At 35.5% G+C, this 20,826-nt stretch overlaps 1 protein-coding gene across 2 annotated transcripts in view; it reads left to right on the forward strand.

Annotated features, from left to right (window-relative positions):
- The window catches only part of PIK3CA (phosphatidylinositol-4,5-bisphosphate 3-kinase catalytic subunit alpha), an 87,765-nt gene that overhangs the window by 40,672 nt on the left and 26,267 nt on the right, over window positions 1-20,826 (forward strand). For both annotated transcript variants that reach the window (XM_058730555.1, XM_058730556.1), the window contains exons 2-6: window positions 11,893-12,320; window positions 12,867-13,076; window positions 14,700-14,950; window positions 15,492-15,737; window positions 16,390-16,475. In XM_058730555.1, the coding sequence (XP_058586538.1) occupies window positions 11,969-12,320; window positions 12,867-13,076; window positions 14,700-14,950; window positions 15,492-15,737; window positions 16,390-16,475 (1,145 nt within the window). In that variant the 5' untranslated portion in view covers window positions 11,893-11,968. The remainder of the gene's footprint in view (window positions 1-11,892; window positions 12,321-12,866; window positions 13,077-14,699; window positions 14,951-15,491; window positions 15,738-16,389; window positions 16,476-20,826) is intronic.

Consider the following 20,826-nt stretch of genomic DNA (forward strand, 5'->3'; position numbering starts at 1 on the left):
GTATTGTTGAAGAATACTCTTGGCCCTTCAATGTAGAAACAGCTATAAAATTTAAATACCTTAGGGTTATTTCTCTGTTTTATATAAAGATACTAGTTTGTAACCATTTATAAGGAGAGTGGTTTTTTTCCTCATTAAAAACTTATGCTCCAATATGAGGCAGCTGACTTTGACATTTTGTAAATAAATTGTTCTTATGCTTAAAAAAAAATTATCCTCCACATTATACCAAATTTCCTTTAAGTGAACCAGATAGTCAATTACTTAATGTAGAAGATGGGCTGTGTTGTTGGGTTTTAGCCCAAAAAGATCATTCCTGCCCATTTTCAATCAAACCAAATATGATTAAAAGGCATTTTTTTTTAACATGAAATCAGTGGTATGGTCTATGTAATTCGCCTTCACTTCTCTCTTTTCCTAACTGGTTGTTATTTTTTTTCGGTCCAAGAGCCAAAAGTATTTGTAACTATGACTTTGCATTTTTGTTTCTGTTGCTCATTCCTTTTTGTCTGTTTTTCTTTAAATAAGAAAACCAGTATAATCTCATGTATGAATGTAAAGAAGTAGATTTTACAAATTATGTATAGCATAATTCTAAAATAAGATTTTTTGGCATGTAGTCCTATATGTTTTTTTTTCTTATGTCTCTTGTTGACTTGTGTGATTGTTTTATCATTATTGAAATATGTCAGATACCCATTTGATGCTTATGCTCTGCTCAAAGTGTACAAACTGAGTTAAATAGATACAGGTCTCATCCTTTAGGCATTTTGCAGTTCATTAAGAATACAGAGACAAGGGGCGCCTGGGTGGCTCAGTCAGTTAAGCATCTGACTTCGGCTCAGGTCATGATCTCATGGTTCATGAGTTCGAGCCCCACGTCGGGCTCTGTGCTGACAGCTCAGAGCCTGAAGCCTGCTTCGGATTCTGTGTCTCCCTCTCTGCTCCTCCCCTGCTCACACGCTGTCTCTCTCTCAAAAATAAATAAAGATTAAAAAAAAATTTTTTTTAAAAGAATACAGAGACAGATATAAAGATGAGGACAGAAACATGTCTACAGATATCAAGTACATAAGCAAAATACTCTGCATCAAAAATTTTTTCATAATTATGAAATCGGCTTGAAACCATAAAGTTCTGGCCCTTTTCTGGACCCATGGATCTTGATAGAATTGATCCAGTAGATAAGAGAGGGAAATTTTATTGAGTTTTCATACTCTAAGCACTGTGCTAAGGATTTTATATGTATTATTTCATTGAATTCTTATAAGTCACTGTGGGATAATAACTTTTTATTCACTTTGTGCAAATAAGAAAACTCCTGGGGAGGTTTTATGGACTGCAGAGTTCTCCAGAGGGTCAGTAGAGCTGAGGATGATGGAGCAGTGATCTGAACCAAAGCAGAAACATTGGTTAGGCCATTTCTACTGTACCCTTAGAACTAGACTGCTCTCATTTATGTTTTCTTTGCTGTTAAACACTGAATAATACCATAGTTGAAAAAATGTAGAGGTTTCCAAAATGTTTTCAGGTCCATTGATTGTTTGCTCGGGGTATTAAGATGTTAAAGCTCAAGTCACAGGTTAGATTCTCTTTATGGAATCATTAGCTTTGTCCTTTTCTTTGGGCAAAAGAAGTCACCCTTAATTCTGTCCACCTGTCTTATCAGTACATGCCATCAGTCACAAGGTGTGCTGGCTAATAAGGAGGAACCAAAGAATTATAGCAAAAATATACTACTACCAGAAAAAACAAGGTGAGGGGCGCCTGGGTGGTGCAGTTGGTTAAGCATCTGACTTCAGCTCAGGTCATGATCTCAAGGTTTGTGTGTTCGAACCCCACATCAGGCTCTTTGCTGACAGCTCAGAGCCTGGAGCCTGTTTCGAATTCTTTGTCTCCCTCTCTCTGTGCCCCTCCCCCACTGGTGCTCGCTTGCTCTCTCTCTCTCTCTCTCTCTCTCTCAAAAATAAGTAACAATTTTTAAAAAAACAAAAATTTTTAAAAAAGGAAAAGCAAGGTGAAATATTAATGTATTTTTATCATTTGAAGTACTAGTCATTGTTTCAGTTCTGTATTTTGAAATCATAATTTACCATGTACTGCCATCTTGATCTAAAAAAGTAAATGGAGTTTCTAAAGTTGCCTAATATACCATTGACCTCTGACTGCCTGCTGCTTGTTTTATGTGGAGATATAATAATCTGCCTTTACTCCCTCACAAAGAGAAAAGAAACGTTTCCTGGAAAACTATGTCATTGTGGAATCATTTGTCTTATTAAATTGTATGATATTGTGAAATATCTCTTGTATTTTCCACATGGTTTAACTACATTTACCTTTCCTCATAATCGTATCTATCCCTTTGTCATCTCTATCTGTGAATATTTAGTCTCCTTTTGAGCTTAAATTTTAAGAAATTTCATTCTACCACACACTAAAATTTGAACTTTTAAACTTTTAAAGTTCAAATTGGTAAAATTAGTGATTACATGTTTTGAGATTTGGTAAGGTTTCTTTACATATCTATATAAAATATGGAATTTAAATTCATTATGTAATAACCTAAGATCAAGTATTTGTTAATCTATACTTCACTTCATTAACGGCTCTTGTGCTTGTTTACCCCATTTGATTCTGCTATTCACCTTGGATTCTTTTAACCCACCTAAATAAAGTCCTTATTCACATTTACTGATAATCACAAATTTACATTGGCATAGGCATTACTGATTTAGACCTTCACTGTTTGTCGTTATTTTAAAAAAATCCATTAGCACAGACCCTTCCTAAGCCCATCTATGAACCTCGTATTTGGGAACCCTTGTTTTAAATAACCCATTAAATCTCTCAAGTGTATTTCACAGCACTGTGAATGTAATAGTGAAAATGAATTGTATGCCCTTCTAAAGGAATTTGAATTTTCTACATACCAGTCATGAGAACTCGATTTTCCACCCCCAAGTTGTTAAGGTCTGTGAATAACTAAAAGAATGAGTTAAATCTGTTTTCTCATGGTCAGCTTGTAAAGGTCAGTAAAGGACAGCATTTTGAAAGAAGTGGATAAAATACATCCTTCCAGCACTAGTGTATATTACAGCTGTCCCTTTGGATTCACTCCAACAACAGCTCAGTGACTCTTGGAGGAAGAGAATTTTAGAGGCCCTAACCGGGGCTCATGAAGAATTATACCAAAAAACACTTGCTTCCCATGCATGTCCACTGCAGTGAAATTTGTTTAAAATCACGCTTCTTACCCTTCAAATCCAGTTAGTCTTTCGGTGTTTTTGATTTCCCTTTATCAGGTATCTTTGTCCATCTCTTCTGTTACTATTGGTACTTCTCTTTGTTTCAGGCCCTTGTTACATTTTCTCTCGGATAACTTCAACAATTTAATTTTCCTGCTTACTTCTTATCCTCTAGGGCTGTGGTGACCCAAAAAAAGACCTTATCCTGGAAGAGTCCATAGTCTAGTAGCAAGTCAAACATGGATATGTTTAATAACTTTATTAAGAATAAACAGTCATAGATATATATGTAAGAGACGGGGTAACATTAAGAAAGAGAGTAACTGGGGCGCCTGGGTGGCTCAGTCGGTTGAGCGCCGACTTCGGCTCAGGTCACGATCTCGCGGTCCGTGAGTTCAAGCCCCGCATTGGGCCCCTGTGCTGACAGCTCAGAGCCCGGAGCCTGTTTCAATTCTGTGTCTCCCTCTCTCTGACCCTCCCCCATTCATGCTCTGTCTCTCTCTGTCTCAAAAATAAATAAACGTTAAAAAAAAAATTTTAAGAAAGAGAGTAACTAAAGGGAAGTATTTAAAGTAACTTTTAAGGAGAGTAATCAGAGTATAGAATTAATAGTCTAGATTTTCATCATGTTCTTTCTGTAAAAGTACAGAAGTTTTTTATTTTGTTTTATATCAGACTAAAGTAAGGATTCATTTGGTAATTAAAAACAGGAAAGCATGTTTTCTAGTTAATGAGCAAATAAAAAGATGGAACTGAACTAGCAATAAAACTACATGTTAATGTTTCCCTGTTGATCTCTCTGAGAATGAGGGGTGAAAATATCTTGTCAACATATATCTAAATACACTTACTGGTTTATAAATGTATCCATTAAATCAAATAGCATTGGCTAAATGTATCAGTTAAATGAGAAATAAGTATTTGTAAAACTTTGGTCATTCAGTAAACACTTATGAAGCTTCTGTATTTGTGGAACATAGATCTCTAGGAAACACAAGGTGCTTATTTTAGCAAAATTATGGCTGTTTGAGGTGATTAAGCTGCCAGTGGAGTCAGTATAGATAACCCCCTAAATTTCCAAGTGTATACTTCAAAATAGCTTTATTATTTCTGGTGACTTTTAAAAAAAATTCTTTTAATGTTTATTTTTGAGAGAGACAGAGACAGAGACAGAGAGACAGAGTGTGAGCAGGGGAGAGGGAGAGTGAGAGGGAGACACAGAATCCGAAACAGGCTCCAGTCTTTGAGCTGTCAGCACAGAGACCAATGCAGGGCTCAAACCCACAGACCATGAGACCGTGACCTGAGCCGAAGTTGGACGCTCAACAGACTGAGCCACCCTGATGCCCTGTATTATTTTTAATGACTTTCTGATGCAGATGTACTATTGATTATTTTAAAAACAATTAAATGTGTTTAAAACATACATTTTGAAATTGAGACCTGAATTAAAATACCTAAAATATACTTTATATTTTAAAGTAATCAAGTCAGAAAAGGTCTCTGCAGTCTTAGGGTGTGTTTACAGAGATTCATAATTCACAGGTACATACTAGATTTTGGTTGCTGCATTTTGAGATGAGTATTAGTTAGCAAAAGAATACTTTAAGTATTTAATATTTAAGTATTAAGTATTTAAGTATTTAATACATTAAGTGATGACAAAGAAGCTGATGATAAACTATCTTGCTTGAATTATGGCTAAAGGAATTGGAGGTAAAAAGACCCAGAAAAAATTCTAACATGACAAGCATGTGAAGAGGTAGAAAAGGCAGAAAGTATGGAATGAAGATTAGAAATAATAATGTTTAGGGATAACTTTAGAAATGCTCCACAAAAAATTCTGTATCAGGCAGTGAGCTCCCCAAACTGAAAATATCCAATTAATTGACTTCTGAGATACTTTCCTATTTCAGGATTTTGACCTCACTGGCTTAAAATTAATGCTTCCTCTCCACCTCAGCCCCAAAGGACTTTGAGTGAAAGTATACGATGATGGTAAAAAAAAAAAAAAAAAAAAAAAAAAAGGCAGGGTTAGGGATGATTTATTAAGCAGCATGCATTTAGAAAACTCTCCAGTTGATATCGGGTTAATTCTGATAACTTATCAGAGATCAGCAAACTTTTTCTGTGAAGGGCCAGATATTAAATGTTTTAAGCCACATGGTCTCTAGAGCATCTGCTCAATTCTGCTGCTATAGTGGGAAAGCATTATTTACAATATATAAACACAATTTATTGGATGTATTCCCATTTAAATTTATTTGCAAAAGCTGGTGGTGAGCTGGATTTAGCATGTGGGCCATAGCCTGACAATCTTTGCTTTAAATGATGAAACCTGAAAATACCCTTAGATTAATATAAGCGAGGAGAGGCTTTGAATGTAGGAATTTAAAAAAATTGTCAAAATGTCATTGTCTTCTTAGACTGAAAGAGTGCACATCCGATGTTTAAGTTGAATTGTCCAATGAATTAAGAAACCTTTCACCATAAAAGTCAAGTGACAATGGAGAATCTGACACTATTTTCTGCCGTTCATTTCTGCTGCTTATTTTGTGCTTAAAGTTGTCTTTACTCCACCTGAACAAACCCATCAATCTCACTTGGACTGGTAATGAACCTTCCAAGAACCAAAGACTTTCAGTGCCTCCTGCCCAAACACAGTAATTTTTAACAGTAATTTTAACACCGGGACAAGGAAGTATACAAAAATCTCTGATATCTGTTACATATTTTGTGCTCCCAAGTTTGTATTGCAAAGGTTCTCGTGTCCTCATTTGGTCTTTTGGTCTCTAATGTATAGACGGTTATAAAATGGTAGTCAAGTGTTGATGCTGACTAGAAATGAATAACTGAAGAAGAGGAAGCTACTATCACATGCAGGCAGGCCACAGCTGAGAAGTAACCATTGACTGCTAGAAAACAAGGAGATGGGGACATTTTTAAAAGCACCATCTCCAACCTGGGGTCATTGGGTTTAGGGCCAAAAATACACTCAGAGTATTCAATGATGTTGAAGAGCTTTGCTGTATTGTGTTTCAGAATAGCACAGTAATTGGTTTTATAATGAAGACTGTAACTCATCAAGAAAAGGGTAAATTGTGGGGGTGCCTGGGTGGCTCAGTTGGTTGAGTGTTTGACTCTGGATTCTGACTCTTGATCTCTTGGCGATCATGAGATCGAGACCCCTGTCAGACTCTGTGCTGAATGTAGAGCCTGCTTAGGATTCTCTCTCTCCTTCTCTCTCTGCCCCTCCCCTGCTCATGCATGTGCCTGCTCGCTCTCGCTCTCTCTCTCTCTCTCTCTCTCTCTCAAAAATAAATTTTAAAAAATTAGGATATGTAAAACCAATTTATTTCCTAAGAATCCTGAATACTTGTTGATTTTTCAGTATATGCATATTTAGTACTGGCATTCTGAACTCAAAAGCCCAGTAGAGTATTAGTTTTATAGTGATTTGTTGCCCTCTATTGCTTTTCAAATAAGTTATTTTTCTTTGTAAATAGCTTATGCACTTACATTTGGATAAACCTTCTTTATCAGCAATTGTTTTTTTTTTCTATAAAGGCCCTTTTATTTAAAATGTTATATATGTATATACACTGATTTCTTAACTTTAGGGATTTTTTTGTCCAAATTCGGGGAATTGAGAAGGTATGTTTTTGTACCTTGATTTAAGGCTTATTTGATTATATCTTGTATTTAAAAAAATTCTATGCATATATATGAGAGAGTGTGTGTGTGTGTGTGTATATATATATGTGTATATATATATGTGTGTGTGTATATATATATATATATACATTTTTTTTTTTAGAGAGAGATTGGGAGTATAGGCTGGGGGGAGGGGCAGAGGGAGATGGAGAGAGAGAATCTCAAGCAGGCTCTGTGCCCAGTGTGAAGTCCTACATGGGGCTCATCTCACCACCAGGAAAACATGAGCTAAGCCAAAACCAAGAGTCATACACTTAACCAACTGAGCCATCCAGGTGCCCCTGAAAAGAAGTATTTTTTAAAAATCTGAAATTTAAAATCATGGAAAAAAGTGTCATAAAGTTCTTTATTCAAAATACTTTAGAAGACTCTGTTTTACTTATAATGTACTACATAAAATTTAAACTCCTTAACATGGGGTCTGCCCACCTTTCTGGCCCCTGCCTACCTCTCCCATCTCCCTCCTGTCACACACCCTACCTATTCCCATGCATTTCAGTCTCAAATAATGAAAAACTTGTATTGCTGGTAACAGGCTGTGTCCTTTCAGTCTGTGACTTTGCACGTGTACTCTTGTGGCAATCTAAAATGCTTTCCTCATCCATCTCACCCATGTCCAAGCTACCTTCTCTGCAAAATCCCTACTAATCTAGAATATTCTCCTTAAATTTTATCTTGCTGGTGCCTTCTCTAACTTCCTTAGGCAGTTGGGACAATTCCTGTGACTCTTCCAAAGTGCATGTTCTGTCTGATAACAACTTTTCCATTTTCTTTTTTTTTTTTTTTAATTTTTTTTTCAACGGTTTTTATTTATTTTTGGGACAGAGAGAGACAGAGCATGAACGGGGGAGGGGCAGAGAGAGAGGGAGACACAGAATCGGAAACAGGCTCCAGGCTCCGAGCCATCAGCCCAGAGCCTGACGTGGGGCTCGAACTCACGGACTGCGAGATCGTGACCTGGCTGAAGTCGGACGCTTAACCGACTGTGCCACCCAGGCGCCCCAAACTTTTCCATTTTCAAAGTTGTTTTTAACTTCATTCCCCAATAAACCATGAGTCCCTCAACAACCAAAGAGAACACATTTTACTTACTTTAGTTTTCATAGCATATTTAGTCTAGAGCCTAGCACAAGTAGATATTTCTCAAAAAAAAAAAAAAAAAGGTGAAGGGGGAATAACAAGGGGCAAGGGATTCCTTACTTAAGCTGTAGATGGCTGTACCATTTAAATAGGAATATTAGGAGTCTGGGGAACTAGAAACAGCTACGAAGGTGCCAGCCTCTGAGCCACTCAGTACTATTCCAGACTTGTGTGTGAGCCTTCCATTGCCAGTGCTACCTTCAAGATTCAGCTCTTGAAACTAGCACTGCTTTATAAGGCTCATTTACTTGCCTCCCTAAGAGAACTCAAACCCCTTTTTCCATCCCCATCTGGTACCATTCCTGGATAATTCATAATAGCTTGAAAAGATAGTGTGGGTGTACTTTACAGGTTTATTAGTAATATTTAACACTTATTGAGTGCTTACTGTATGCCAGTCTCTTTGCTTACATGTTTTTCATATATTGCCTCATTTAATACAACAATTTGATGAATTTTCTGCCATTATGCCAATTTAGCAATCTAAGAAGGGGTGGAAAGAATGAAGTTCAGTGAGATGAATTAAACTGCCCAAGGCAGCCACTTACTAAGGCAATGAGATTTTTTTTTTTAATGTTTACTTATTTATTTTGAGAGAGAGACTATGTGTGAGCACAAGCAGGGGAGGAGCAGAGAGAGGGAGAGAGAGATTCCCAAGCAGGCTCCATGCTGTCCGCGCAGAGCCCAACATGAGGCTCGACTCACAAACCATGAGATCGTGACCTGAGCTGAGATCAAGAGTCAGATGCTTAACCAACTGAGCCACCCAGGCACCCCGCCCTCCCCACCTGACAGGGAGAGTTTAAATCCTGTGTAACTTCAGACCCATTTTTCTTTTTTTTTTTTTTTTTTTTTTATTTTTTTTTTTTCAACGTTTTTTATTTATTTTTGGGACAGAGAGAGACAAAGCATGAACGGGGCAGGGGCAGAGAGAGAGGGAGACACAGAATCGGAAACAGGCTCCAGGCTCCGAGCCATCAGCCCAGAGCCCGACGCGGGGCTCGAACTCACGGACCGCGAGATCGTGACCTGGCTGAAGTCGGACGCTTAACCGACTGCGCCACCCAGGCGCCCCCAGACCCATTTTTCTTATTCACCACCAATGAGTATCACCTGGCTATAACTGAAGCCCAAACAGCAGAATGGTCATAGTGTGCACTTTGAAATCATCTAGACCTGGCTTCAAAATCCATAGCAAATAACTTCACATCTCTGGCCTTCAGTTTCCTGTAGGTCATTTTACATTATCATATGTAAAATGGTAATGCCTATGCTGAAAGGGTTATTGCCCACCTAAGTGTATGATATATGCGGACTAACAGTAATGTTAGCTCCATTCCCTTCTTTTACGCTTCTGTTTATGTGAGCTCTGAGGTAATGGTTTGTACAGAATAAGGCCTGACATAAGACAAATAAGAAAGTTAGCATCTTCTGTCTTCTAGTTAGTACTACCATAGTGCCAACCAGTGCCTGGCTTCCATGATCTCCAAGTGTTTTATGACTATGATCACATTTACTCTTTTAATGAGAAGAGTGTGTCTTGAATATTTAATGGTTGTTAACTGCCCATAAATATACCGTAGTAGGATAAAGATTAGAATCCATGATCTCTCTACTGTACTAGACTTCTCTCTTGGTAATTCTTAGGGAACATATGAGATTCTGAGATGTTATTTATTATATAAAATAGGTGCCCCTATGATTCCATACCATGGACCTGTTATTACTATTCAACAAAGCAAACTATAAACACAGCTGCTGTTTTAGTGTGGCTTGTGGTTTTGTTTTGTTTTTATTTGAACTTTTTTATGCAGGCAGATCATCATTTAAAAGTAGTCATTTGGCATTTCCCTTGCATTCTTCAAATTTTTTTGTATGTTTTAAAAAGCTTAGCTTAAGTCACTTCTATAATTATGCACACAGATTGATCCATCTGGTCTTTTTAGTAACCAATGAATTTTCATTTAAAAGTATAGGAAATAGAATAATTATATTTTAAATCCTATAACTTCAGTGGGACTCTTTTATAAACTTGAAGAAACATTTTCAACTATTAAAAATAGTTTTATATTCTTTACTGTCTTCCAGTTGATTTCTGTATTTCTAGAGATGCGAGAGGGCTTGAAATTTCTATTTCTATTTTTTAACTCCTTCATGTGTTAGAACTCTGAAGCATACTGTAAGCACTTGTCTGCAACTGACCAGTGGAAATGTGTGCCCAAAGTAGGCCCTATTGCCCTCTAGCTCCTACTGGCTGTAAGGTGAAAGAAAGATGGATTGTAGGGGGCAAACCTAGATCTAGGGAGACAATTTAGGCTTTAGCAGTCTAGACAAGAAATAGTAGTGGCCTGACCCAGGGTACTAAGACTGGTAGTGGAGTATACAGATTCAGGGAATAGAATTAACAAAGTTGATGGATTAGATTTTGATGGGTATGACATACAGGAGTCAGAGAAAGAAAGTTTCTGGATTTAATTACTTGTGATTTTAATTATCCTATACCCAACAAACACATAATCTTCATACTCTTGACTTTGCCTTGTAAGGACAAGGGCCATGTCTATTTTATCCCATTATCATATTCCCAGGACCTAACATGGTCCTGTAGAATAGCCCCAGTACATTTTTTTTTTTTCAGCCCCAGTACTTTTTTAGTGAATAAACAAAGTGTCATTTATGGCTGTTGTCCACCGTGCCTGAAGTTACCTGAGCTTTTGGTTCATTTCTCTAGCCTGACTTTCATTTCTTTTTTATTTCTTTAGTGTCTCTCACTTTACCTTTTTTACTGCCTTTAGAGTGTAACTTACTGAATAAAAGAAAATATAAACATAAGTAGCAAGAATGAACTTGTGCTTTGTGGGTTTTGTAGTATCTTCTAAAGAATCCCCGAGATTGTTGACATCTTTAAAAATTAGGGCCTCTAATCATAATACTACTTAGTATTTTTAAAAATATTACAAGTACTCTAACACTGTACTAACAGAGAGTCAGTGGGTCTCATTTGTGTGTAGATCAATTCACTTCAATCAGAAGTATTAGTGGGTTATTTGATAAAGTAGATGAATCATTCAAATTCATCATATCTCAGGGAAAATGCATTGATGACACTTTATATTATAGTGAATATATACCTAAATTATACTTTCAAAGCAGAATGGTCTATGAAGTCACTTAGACAATAATCAGTACAAAGAGGGAAATTACAAAGATTAATTTAAGAAAAAGACTAAGCCATGTAATTTCCCATTACCACAGAGTGCAGATAGGGAGTGAAAAGGAAGATTTGACTTCTCTCGCCTTTACTCATCTTTAAAATGAGAGCAATGGACCCATGATCTAAAAGATCCTTTCCAGCTCAGATTCTCTTGCTCTAGAAAATAGAAGAGAATGATAAAGGTGATATGTGATGGGAATTTTAGTTTCAATTACAATTTACTGTTCATTCTTCCCATAGCTTCAGCTCTGTCTGATAAAACCTGACTTTTAAAAAATCTAGTAAAATAAAATGTTTTTAGTTAGTGATTTTATTAAATATAATTAAATTCAAGTAGTTTTTTTGGTTTGTTTTTTTTTTTTGTTTTTTTTTGTTTTTTTTGTTTTTTTCTAATTTCTGCTTTGGAATCAGTTCCTTCAGCCTAATTTGGAGCAACAGTCTCCATTAAAATATTTAAGATAAATGCTTGCCCTAACAATTCAAACTACAGAAAAAGGTTTTACATTTAGTAATGCCATAAATGTACTCTTCTATAGTTGTTTTTGTTTTAACATGTTTTTTTTTCCCCCTTCGGTTTAGATTTCTGCTTTGGGACAGCCACGCATCTAATTCCTTAAAACAGTTTTATATGTAAAACTTGTAAAGAATCAGAACAATGCCTCCAAGACCATCATCAGGTGAACTGTGGGGCATCCACTTGATGCCCCCAAGAATCCTAGTAGAATGTTTACTACCAAATGGAATGATAGTGACGTTAGAATGCCTCCGTGAGGCTACATTAATAACTATAAAGCATGAATTATTTAAAGAAGCAAGAAAATATCCTCTCCATCAACTTCTTCAAGATGAATCTTCTTACATTTTCGTAAGTGTTACCCAAGAAGCAGAAAGGGAAGAATTTTTTGATGAAACAAGACGACTTTGTGACCTTCGGCTTTTTCAACCCTTTTTAAAAGTAATTGAGCCAGTAGGCAACCGTGAAGAAAAGATCCTCAATCGAGAAATTGGTATGACACAATTTTTAACTAAATGGCATTGTCGTCCTATTCTAAAAGCAAATAACTGTGAAACTTAACTATTTTCTCATTACTAAAATATTTCTGTCTGAATCAGTTAATTACCTTTGTAACCTCAGGTAAATAGATTTTGAAATAAAAACCATTACAAATCTATAATAATCTTTTGATTATTTGGCTAAGGAACTATTTTTAACACCTTGGTGTTAAATTTATCTTTAAGAAATATTATTTGTAGGGTTGGCTTAGATTTGTTATAGTCCAGTTTTGTTGTATTACTCTTCAAAAAAAAAATTACACAGATGTTTGCTACCTCTGATCCAAATCGCTGAATATATTATGTTCTGTATGTTAAAGATATTTGAGTCCTTGTCAACTCTTACTTTACTATATGTATTTATTAAAAATTTCTTTAAACCCAGAGAGACTTCTTTACTCTATTGTGATCTTCCAGATCTGTCAAATTCCCCATTTGTAAGAAACATGTTCATACTTTATGTTTAATAGAATCTTATATTCTTTATGTAATTTTTTAAGGTTTTGCTATTGGCATGCCAGTGTGTGAATTTGATATGGTTAAAGATCCAGAAGTACAGGACTTCCGAAGAAATATTCTGAATGTTTGTAAAGAAGCTGTGGATCTTCGGGATCTTAATTCACCTCATAGTAGAGCAATGTATGTCTATCCTCCAAATGTAGAATCTTCACCAGAACTGCCAAAGCACATATATAATAAACTAGATAAAGGTAAGAAAATTGTCAATCTACCGTAATTGGTTACTATAATAAAAATTTCTATCTGTGCCTATATATTTGTACAGTCTTTTTATTAGATGCTGGATGATAAGCTTCTTGAAGGCAGGGACTGCTTATGCTGACAAGATATAGCTGAGTGCCAAATACATATGTATGTAATGAGTATTTATTGATTGAATGAATTGTGTGCATATGGTGCTGATCCCTTGGTGAATTCTGTATCTTAGAATAAAACTAAAGAACTTTGATTGTGGAATTCATTATTACACAGTTACGATCAATTATCTTTTTACCAAAAAAATTATAAATAGAAATACTTTATGAAATTTTGGGAAAACTTTGCACATTCTTGTTATCTTTTATCATACGTAGAAAGAAAAACAAATTTCTTAGTGGTAAATGCAATAATTAAATCTGATAGTGAATAATATATAAATTGACTTTTGATACTTAATGAATCAATTTCTAGAATTAAGTGAACATGGAAATTTATAAACTATATTATAGTTTGGGAAATGAAAATATCACTGTATCAGATAAATATCTGTATTTTCCAAGATAACAAAGTGAAGGCTTCAATTTGAAGTTACAGAATAAGTTAACTCTCACACACAATTAAATACAAAATTTTGATAGTAGAATACGTTAAGACATCTTATTACTATTCCACCCAAAATATTCAAAGTAGTTTAATGCAGTATAACATAAGATCTTCATTTGAAAATCTTCTCTACTCTAGTATACCTTTTAAAATGGAATTCTCTTGGGAGCACCTGGGTGGCTCAGTGAGTTAAGCGTCCGCCTTTGGCTCAGGTCATGATCTCATGGCTTGTGAGTTCGAGCCCCGCATCGGGCTCTGTGCTGACAGCTTGCAGCCTGGAGCTGCTTCTGATTCTGTGTCTCCCTCTCTCTCTACTCCTCCCCCCTGCTCATGCTTTGTCTCTCTCTCACAAATAAATAAGCATTAAAAAAATTTTTTTAATGGAATTCTCTTTTCATTTTTTTCCAACATTCTTTATGAAAATTTTCCAACATGCAGTAAAGTTGAAAAAATTGTACTGTGAACACCCAGACCACTCTACCATCGTTTAAATCTTTCCATTTTCATCATCTTCCACCCTCCTCCCAGCTTAATTTATCTTAAAAGGAAAACATTTAAAGATTCATACTCTTTTCCTTCCTCCACCATCTTTTCTTTTATTCTGATTCAGCATTTTCTTCATGTCTCCATGATTCTTTCCCATAGTTGCCAGAAAGTCTTCTGTATTTTAAGTACTGTTGAACCTTTGATAGCATCATAAGTCACTTTTCACAGGGGTTGTAGTCATGAAGTATGTCATGAAGTTTAGAATGGAAATTAGCTTGGCCTCAGGTACTTGTTACCCACTAATCACAGTGTTGGGTGCTTGCCATAAAACATGAGATCTGAGCATGGTCTGGCAGCCCTATCATATTTGAAGATTTATGGTTTCTACCTGATATTTACCTGTACTTAATTAGTTTGATTATAAGTAATTTCCGATTTTGATTAGAATAATGGTAGTGCATATTTTTTGAAATCTGTCAAATGAAATTTATATGATGATTGCATCTAATAATGTTTTCCTGTTACAGGGCAAATAATAGTGGTGATTTGGGTAATAGTTTCTCCAAATAATGACAAGCAGAAGTATACTCTGAAAATCAACCATGACTGTGTGCCAGAACAAGTAATTGCTGAAGCAATCAGGAAAAAAACTCGAAGTATGTTGCTATCATCTGAACAACTAAAACTCTGTGTTTTAGAATACCAGGGCAAGTATATTTTAAAAGTGTGTGGATGTGATGAATACTTCCTTGAAAAATATCCTCTAAGTCAGTATAAGGTGAGTAACAAGCTTCAAAAATATTAAATTTAAATTTAAAAGTTGGGGCAAATATCTGTACTTTTAGGACATACTTTTTGAAAATTCAGTGATTAATGTTAATGAACGGTATTCATAAGTTTATTTTTAATACTATAATTACTTAATTTGAGAGATTGATGATGTGTTTAATTTGAGAGAATAGATTCTTTTTTTCCTTTAGGTTTTATGTATTTAATATTTGAGGCGTGACTGTAGATATATGGGTAAGATGATTAAATTGTTTATTGCGATATAAACAGTGTTGGTGCACCACATGCTCAGTTGGAAGAGCATGTGACTCTTGATCTTGGAGTTGTGAGTTGGAGCCCCATGCTGGGTGTAGAGATTACTTAAATAAATAAAACTTAAAAAAAAAAGATATAAACAGTGTTTTCATAATGAATATCCTTTGGTCATTGTTTTTAATTCCTTTTTTTGTTGTTTTTTGCTTACATGTTGCTTTTAAAATGAAATACCTTATAAGAAATTACTTCTCCCCTCCCCTCTTCATCTTTTACAGTACATAAGAAGCTGTATAATGCTTGGGAGGATGCCCAATTTGATGCTGATGGCTAAAGAAAGCCTTTACTCCCAACTGCCAATGGACTGTTTCACAATGCCATCTTATTCCAGACGTATCTCCACAGCTACACCATATATGAATGGAGAAACATCTACAAAGTCCCTTTGGGTTATAAATAGTGCACTCAGAATAAAAATCCTTTGTGCAACCTATGTGAATGTAAATATTCGAGACATCGACAAGGTGAAGTCAAGTGTTGATGCTTATTATCTTATATAAATTATTTTACATAAACTTTTTAACTGCATTGTATGTAATAATCTGTTGACCCACACTGTGTTTCAGAGAGCTACAGTACTGCTCCTCTGCCTTAGCTATTGCACAGTGTACAGTACTTTTTCTGCAATTCTAATATCCATAATTCTAATATTCTAATAATTCTAATTTCCATAAATCTAAGTTCTTAAAACCAAGTGTTTACAGAATTCATTTGTCAGCAAAACCTGACCCAACCTGAAACAGGAATTTTTATAGTCTTTTTATATCCCATTTAGTATAAATATTAATGTGATTTGTTGCAGAAATATTAATGTCTTTATGGAGTGCTGTTCCAGCTGCTAAGAATATGAAGTAATATTTAGTATATGTACTAATTTATCTTCCTAAAATATGAAAAACTCTAAATTACATACCTTATTATATATGTGAAGGGAGAACAGAAAAGCTATATCTGAACAGAAACCTCTAATGGATTCTTCATTTATATCAGTTACATTATTTTACTATTGGTTCTGTAGTGTGTGTGTGTGTGTGTGTGTGTGTGTGCGCGCGCGCGCGCACGTGTGTATTATGTTTGTATATATTTGTATACACATACTTCTTTTTTCTTTTTAAGATCTATGTTCGAACAGGTATCTATCATGGAGGAGAACCCTTATGTGATAATGTGAACACTCAAAGAGTACCTTGTTCTAATCCCAGGTAAGGAAGCCCTGTTAGTGTTTAGCAATGTAATCAATACAAGAAGCATTTTTTTTTTTTTTTTGGCATCATTAGTTTTATACAACTCATATAAATTACCAGACACTTACATATAGAACATAAGGTCTTTCGGTCAAATGAGTATCAGTCACAAGATCATTTTATGGAGTCTCTGTAAAATTTTATGTGAAAGACTTTTCTGATTCTCTCTTTCCATTATATCAAGTAGAAAACAGAATATGGTTACATTTTGTACCATGATGATTCCCCACCTTAGATCTAAATGTTAAATAAACCTAGCATTTTATTCATCTCTCCATTTCCATTTACATTAAGAAGTGAGAGTTGGCAGACAACTGCAGAGCCAGACTACTCTGAGGCACTCACATCACTCACAGGAATAGGTATTTATGACATTCAAATGAAGAGTCTTTGGGAACAAATCAGTTTCTTAGAAGGAGGGGAAGTTTTAAGGAACATTTTAAATGATTACTGCCTAGATATAATGAAGAAATAAAAGGTAATATAATCCAACAGTTTGCCATACTGCCATTTCTTTGGCTCTTTGTGGAATGATTTGGGAATTAAGAATCTACCCATGGGGGCAGGGCGCCTGGGTGGCTCAGTCGGTTGAGCGTCCGACTTCGGCTCAGGTCATGATCTCACAGTCTGTGGGTTCGAGCCCCGCGTCAGGCTCTGTGCTGACAGCTCAGAGCCTGGAACCTGTTTCCAATCCTGTGTCTCCCTTTCTCTCTGCCTCTCCCCCAGTCTCACTTTGTCTCACTCTGTCTCTCAAAAATAAATAAATATTAAAAAAATAAAAGAAAAAAAAAAAGAATCTACCCATGAATATAATAGAAGTATTTTAAGAGCACTCAGATTGTTATTAAGATTAAAGATGGATTTTTGTAGACTAGCAATAAAGACAACTAGTAAAACATCCAGAAGTAAATTTTATAATGAATTTAGACTGAATTCTAGAAGAGTCCAGAAAAAGTTCTGGTCTTGTACTTAATTAAGCTGCTGGATGTGGCCATCATTCTAGGGCTTAGGTGATGTACAAAGAGATGATAGCCTTCACCAGGAAGAAGTGAAATAGTTCCTTGCCCTACCTGAACAATTGTCAGTCAGAAAACACATCATTTAAGTTAGATTGCACTGTGAAACAAACAACTACAGATTCTTTTAAAATTTTGTTTTAACAGCAAAAGTTTATTTCCCATCCACACTGCATGTCTGTCACAGGGTGGGTGGGGTGGTTGTGTGAGGAAGAGAAAAACAATGTTTGAGGAAATAATGGCCAAAAATTTTCTAAATTTTGTGAAACCTATAAACAATCTAAGGAGTTCAACAATCCCAAGCAAAGACCCCAAAATAATATTGGGTAGATCTATCCTAGTTGTTTCAAGTATCAAAAGTAAATACACTAGTTTTATAAAAGTAGAAGGTAAATTTGTTTAATAATACAAGATTAAAAGCTCAAAATTTTAGTAAATTAACTATTTAGAAAGGACTTTCATTTGATTATCTTTTCTTGAAGAATTCCCTAGTTTAGAACAATAGACTAGTGTCTCTGATGACCATAGATGCAAAAAATCCTTAACAAATATTAGCAAACCAAATCCAACAATACATTTTTAAAAAGTCATTCACAGGGTCAGGGCACCTGGGTGACTCAGTCAAATTAGTGTCCAACTCTTGATTTCAGTTCAAGGTTATGGTCTCGAGGTTCATGGGTTCAGGTGGCACAGAGCCTTTTTTGGATTCTCTCTCTCTCCCTCTCTCTCTCTGTCTCTCTCTGTCTCTATCTCAAAATAAGTAAACTTAAAAACAAAATTCCCTACAATCAAGTGAGATTTATTCCTGGGATGCAAGGGGTTCAGTAGTTGCAGATCAATCAACATGATACTTCACATCATTAAGAGAAAGGATAAAAACCGTATGATCATTTTAACAGATGCAGACAAACCATTTGAGAAGGTACAACATCCATTCATGATAAAAACTCTCAACAAAGTAGGTTTAGAGGGTACTTACCTCAGCATAATAAAGACCATCTATAGAAAACCTACAGTTAACATCATACTCAATGGTAAAAAATTGAGGTCTTTCCCCCTAAGATCAGGAACAAGACAAGGATGTTCACTCTCAGCACTTTTAGTCAACATAGTACTGGAAGTCCTGGACACAGTAATCATTCAAAAAAAAAAGGAATAAAAGGTATCCACATTGGCAAGGAAGAAGTAAAACTTCCACTATTTGCAAATGAAATGATACTATATATAGAAAATCCTAAAGACTCTAGCCAACAGACCCGTAGAACTAATAAATTAATTCAGTAAGGTCACAGAACACAAAATCAGTGTACAGAAATCTGTTGGATTTCTGTACATCAATAATGAAGCAACAGCAGGAGAAAGTAAGAAAGCAGTCCCATTTACAGTTGTACCAAAAATAATAAAATACCTAGGAATAAACTTAACCAAAGAGGTGAAAGACCTTTCTCTGAAAACTATAAAACATTGTTAAAAGAAATTGGAGATGACACAAACAAGTGGAAAGATATTCCATGGTCAGGAATTAGAAGAACAAATATTGTTAAAATGTCCATACTACCCAAAGAATCTTCCTCAAAAAAATTAAAAAGAGAACTGCCTTATGACCTAGTAATCCCACTACTGGCATTTACCCAAAGAATATGAAAACACTAATTTTAAAAGATCTGTGCACCCTCGGGGCGCCTGGGTGGCGCAGTCGGTTAAGCGTCCGACTTCAGCCAGGTCACGATCTCGCGGTCCGTGAGTTCGAGCCCCGCGTCGGGCTCTGGGCTGATGGCCCAGAGCCTGGAGCCTGCTTCCGATTCTGTGTCTCCCTCTCTCTCTGCTCCTCCCCCGTTCATGCTCTGTCTCTCTCTCTCTGTCTCAAAAATAAATAAACGTTAAAAAAAAAAAAAAAAAAAAAAAAATTTAAAAGATCTGTGCACCCCTGTGTTTATAGCAGCATTATTTACCATACACCAATTATGGAAGCAACTCAAGTGTCAATCAATAGATGAATGGCTAAAGAAGATGTGGTATATATATACAATGGAGTAGTATTCAGCCATAAAAAAAAAAAATGAAGTCTTGCCATTTGCAGCAACGTGGATGGAGCTAAAAAGTATAGTGCTAAGTGAAGTAAGTCAGAGAAAGACAAATACCATATGATTTTACTCATATGGAATTTAAGAAACAAAACAAATGAACCAAGGAGGGGAAAGATGCAAACCAAGAAACAGACTCTTAACCATAGAGAACAGACAGGGTTACCAGAGGGGAGGTCGTGGGGAGATGGGAGAAATAGAGGATAGGGATTAAGAATACAGTCATCGTGATGAGCACTGAGTACTGCATAAAATTGTTGAATCACTATATTGTATGCCTGAAACTGATATAACAGTGTGTGTTAACTATATTGGATTAAAATAAAAAATATTTTGGGGTGCCTGGGTGGCTCAGTAGGTTGAGTGTCCGACTTCAGCTTGGGTCATGATCTCACAGTTCGTGAGTTCAAGCCCTGTGTCTGGCTCTGTACTGACAGCTCAGAGCCTGAAGCCTGCTTCTGATTCTGTGTCTCCCTCTCTCTGCCCCTTCCCCACTCATGCTCCGTCTCTGTCTCTCAAAAATGAATAAATGTTAAAAAAAAAATTTATAAATAAATAAATAAATAAATAAATAAATAAAAGATACTTTAAAAAAATTCTCTGGTTAAAGGGTAAAATCTCTATGGTAGTAGTATGAGGATTTAAGTAGATTTTTTTTAACTTTTCTGTATTTACAGAATTAAAGTCAAGGATAAAAGAATATGAAGTTATTGGAAAGGTAGAAAAGTAGATTTTTAAAAAATTCTTACTGAGATTAAGTGATTGTTCCAAATCCATGCTTCCCATGTACGAGATAAACTAGATACATAATGCTTTCTTCATAGAGGTTACCAGTTCTCTCCCAAAATCAAAACCAGTTTGGACTATATATAGCAAACCATTGCGTAAAAATAAAGAACTTAATTGGTATTTGCACACACGTCTATATGGACTTTAGAGAAACAGAGAAACATAATTTAGTCAATTAGCATAGTATTGAACAACTACACTCATAGGATATAGCTCTCTTAGAAAGTGTGTGGAATATTCCTCATTAATTATGAGCAATTCTAAAGATTGAGAAGTAATAAAAACGGGTACATTTAAGTACCTGTGTCTTTAATTTTTCTTAAATTACTGTAGACTTATCAAAACCCACAGTATTTCTTCTGCCTATAATTATTGTTTCTTTTCCCTTTGGAATTCCTCATTACTAAGTTCTCCCATTAA

This window comes from Neofelis nebulosa, chromosome 5 (assembly GCF_028018385.1).
Source record: "Neofelis nebulosa isolate mNeoNeb1 chromosome 5, mNeoNeb1.pri, whole genome shotgun sequence".
Classification (NCBI taxonomy): domain Eukaryota; kingdom Metazoa; phylum Chordata; class Mammalia; order Carnivora; family Felidae; genus Neofelis; species Neofelis nebulosa.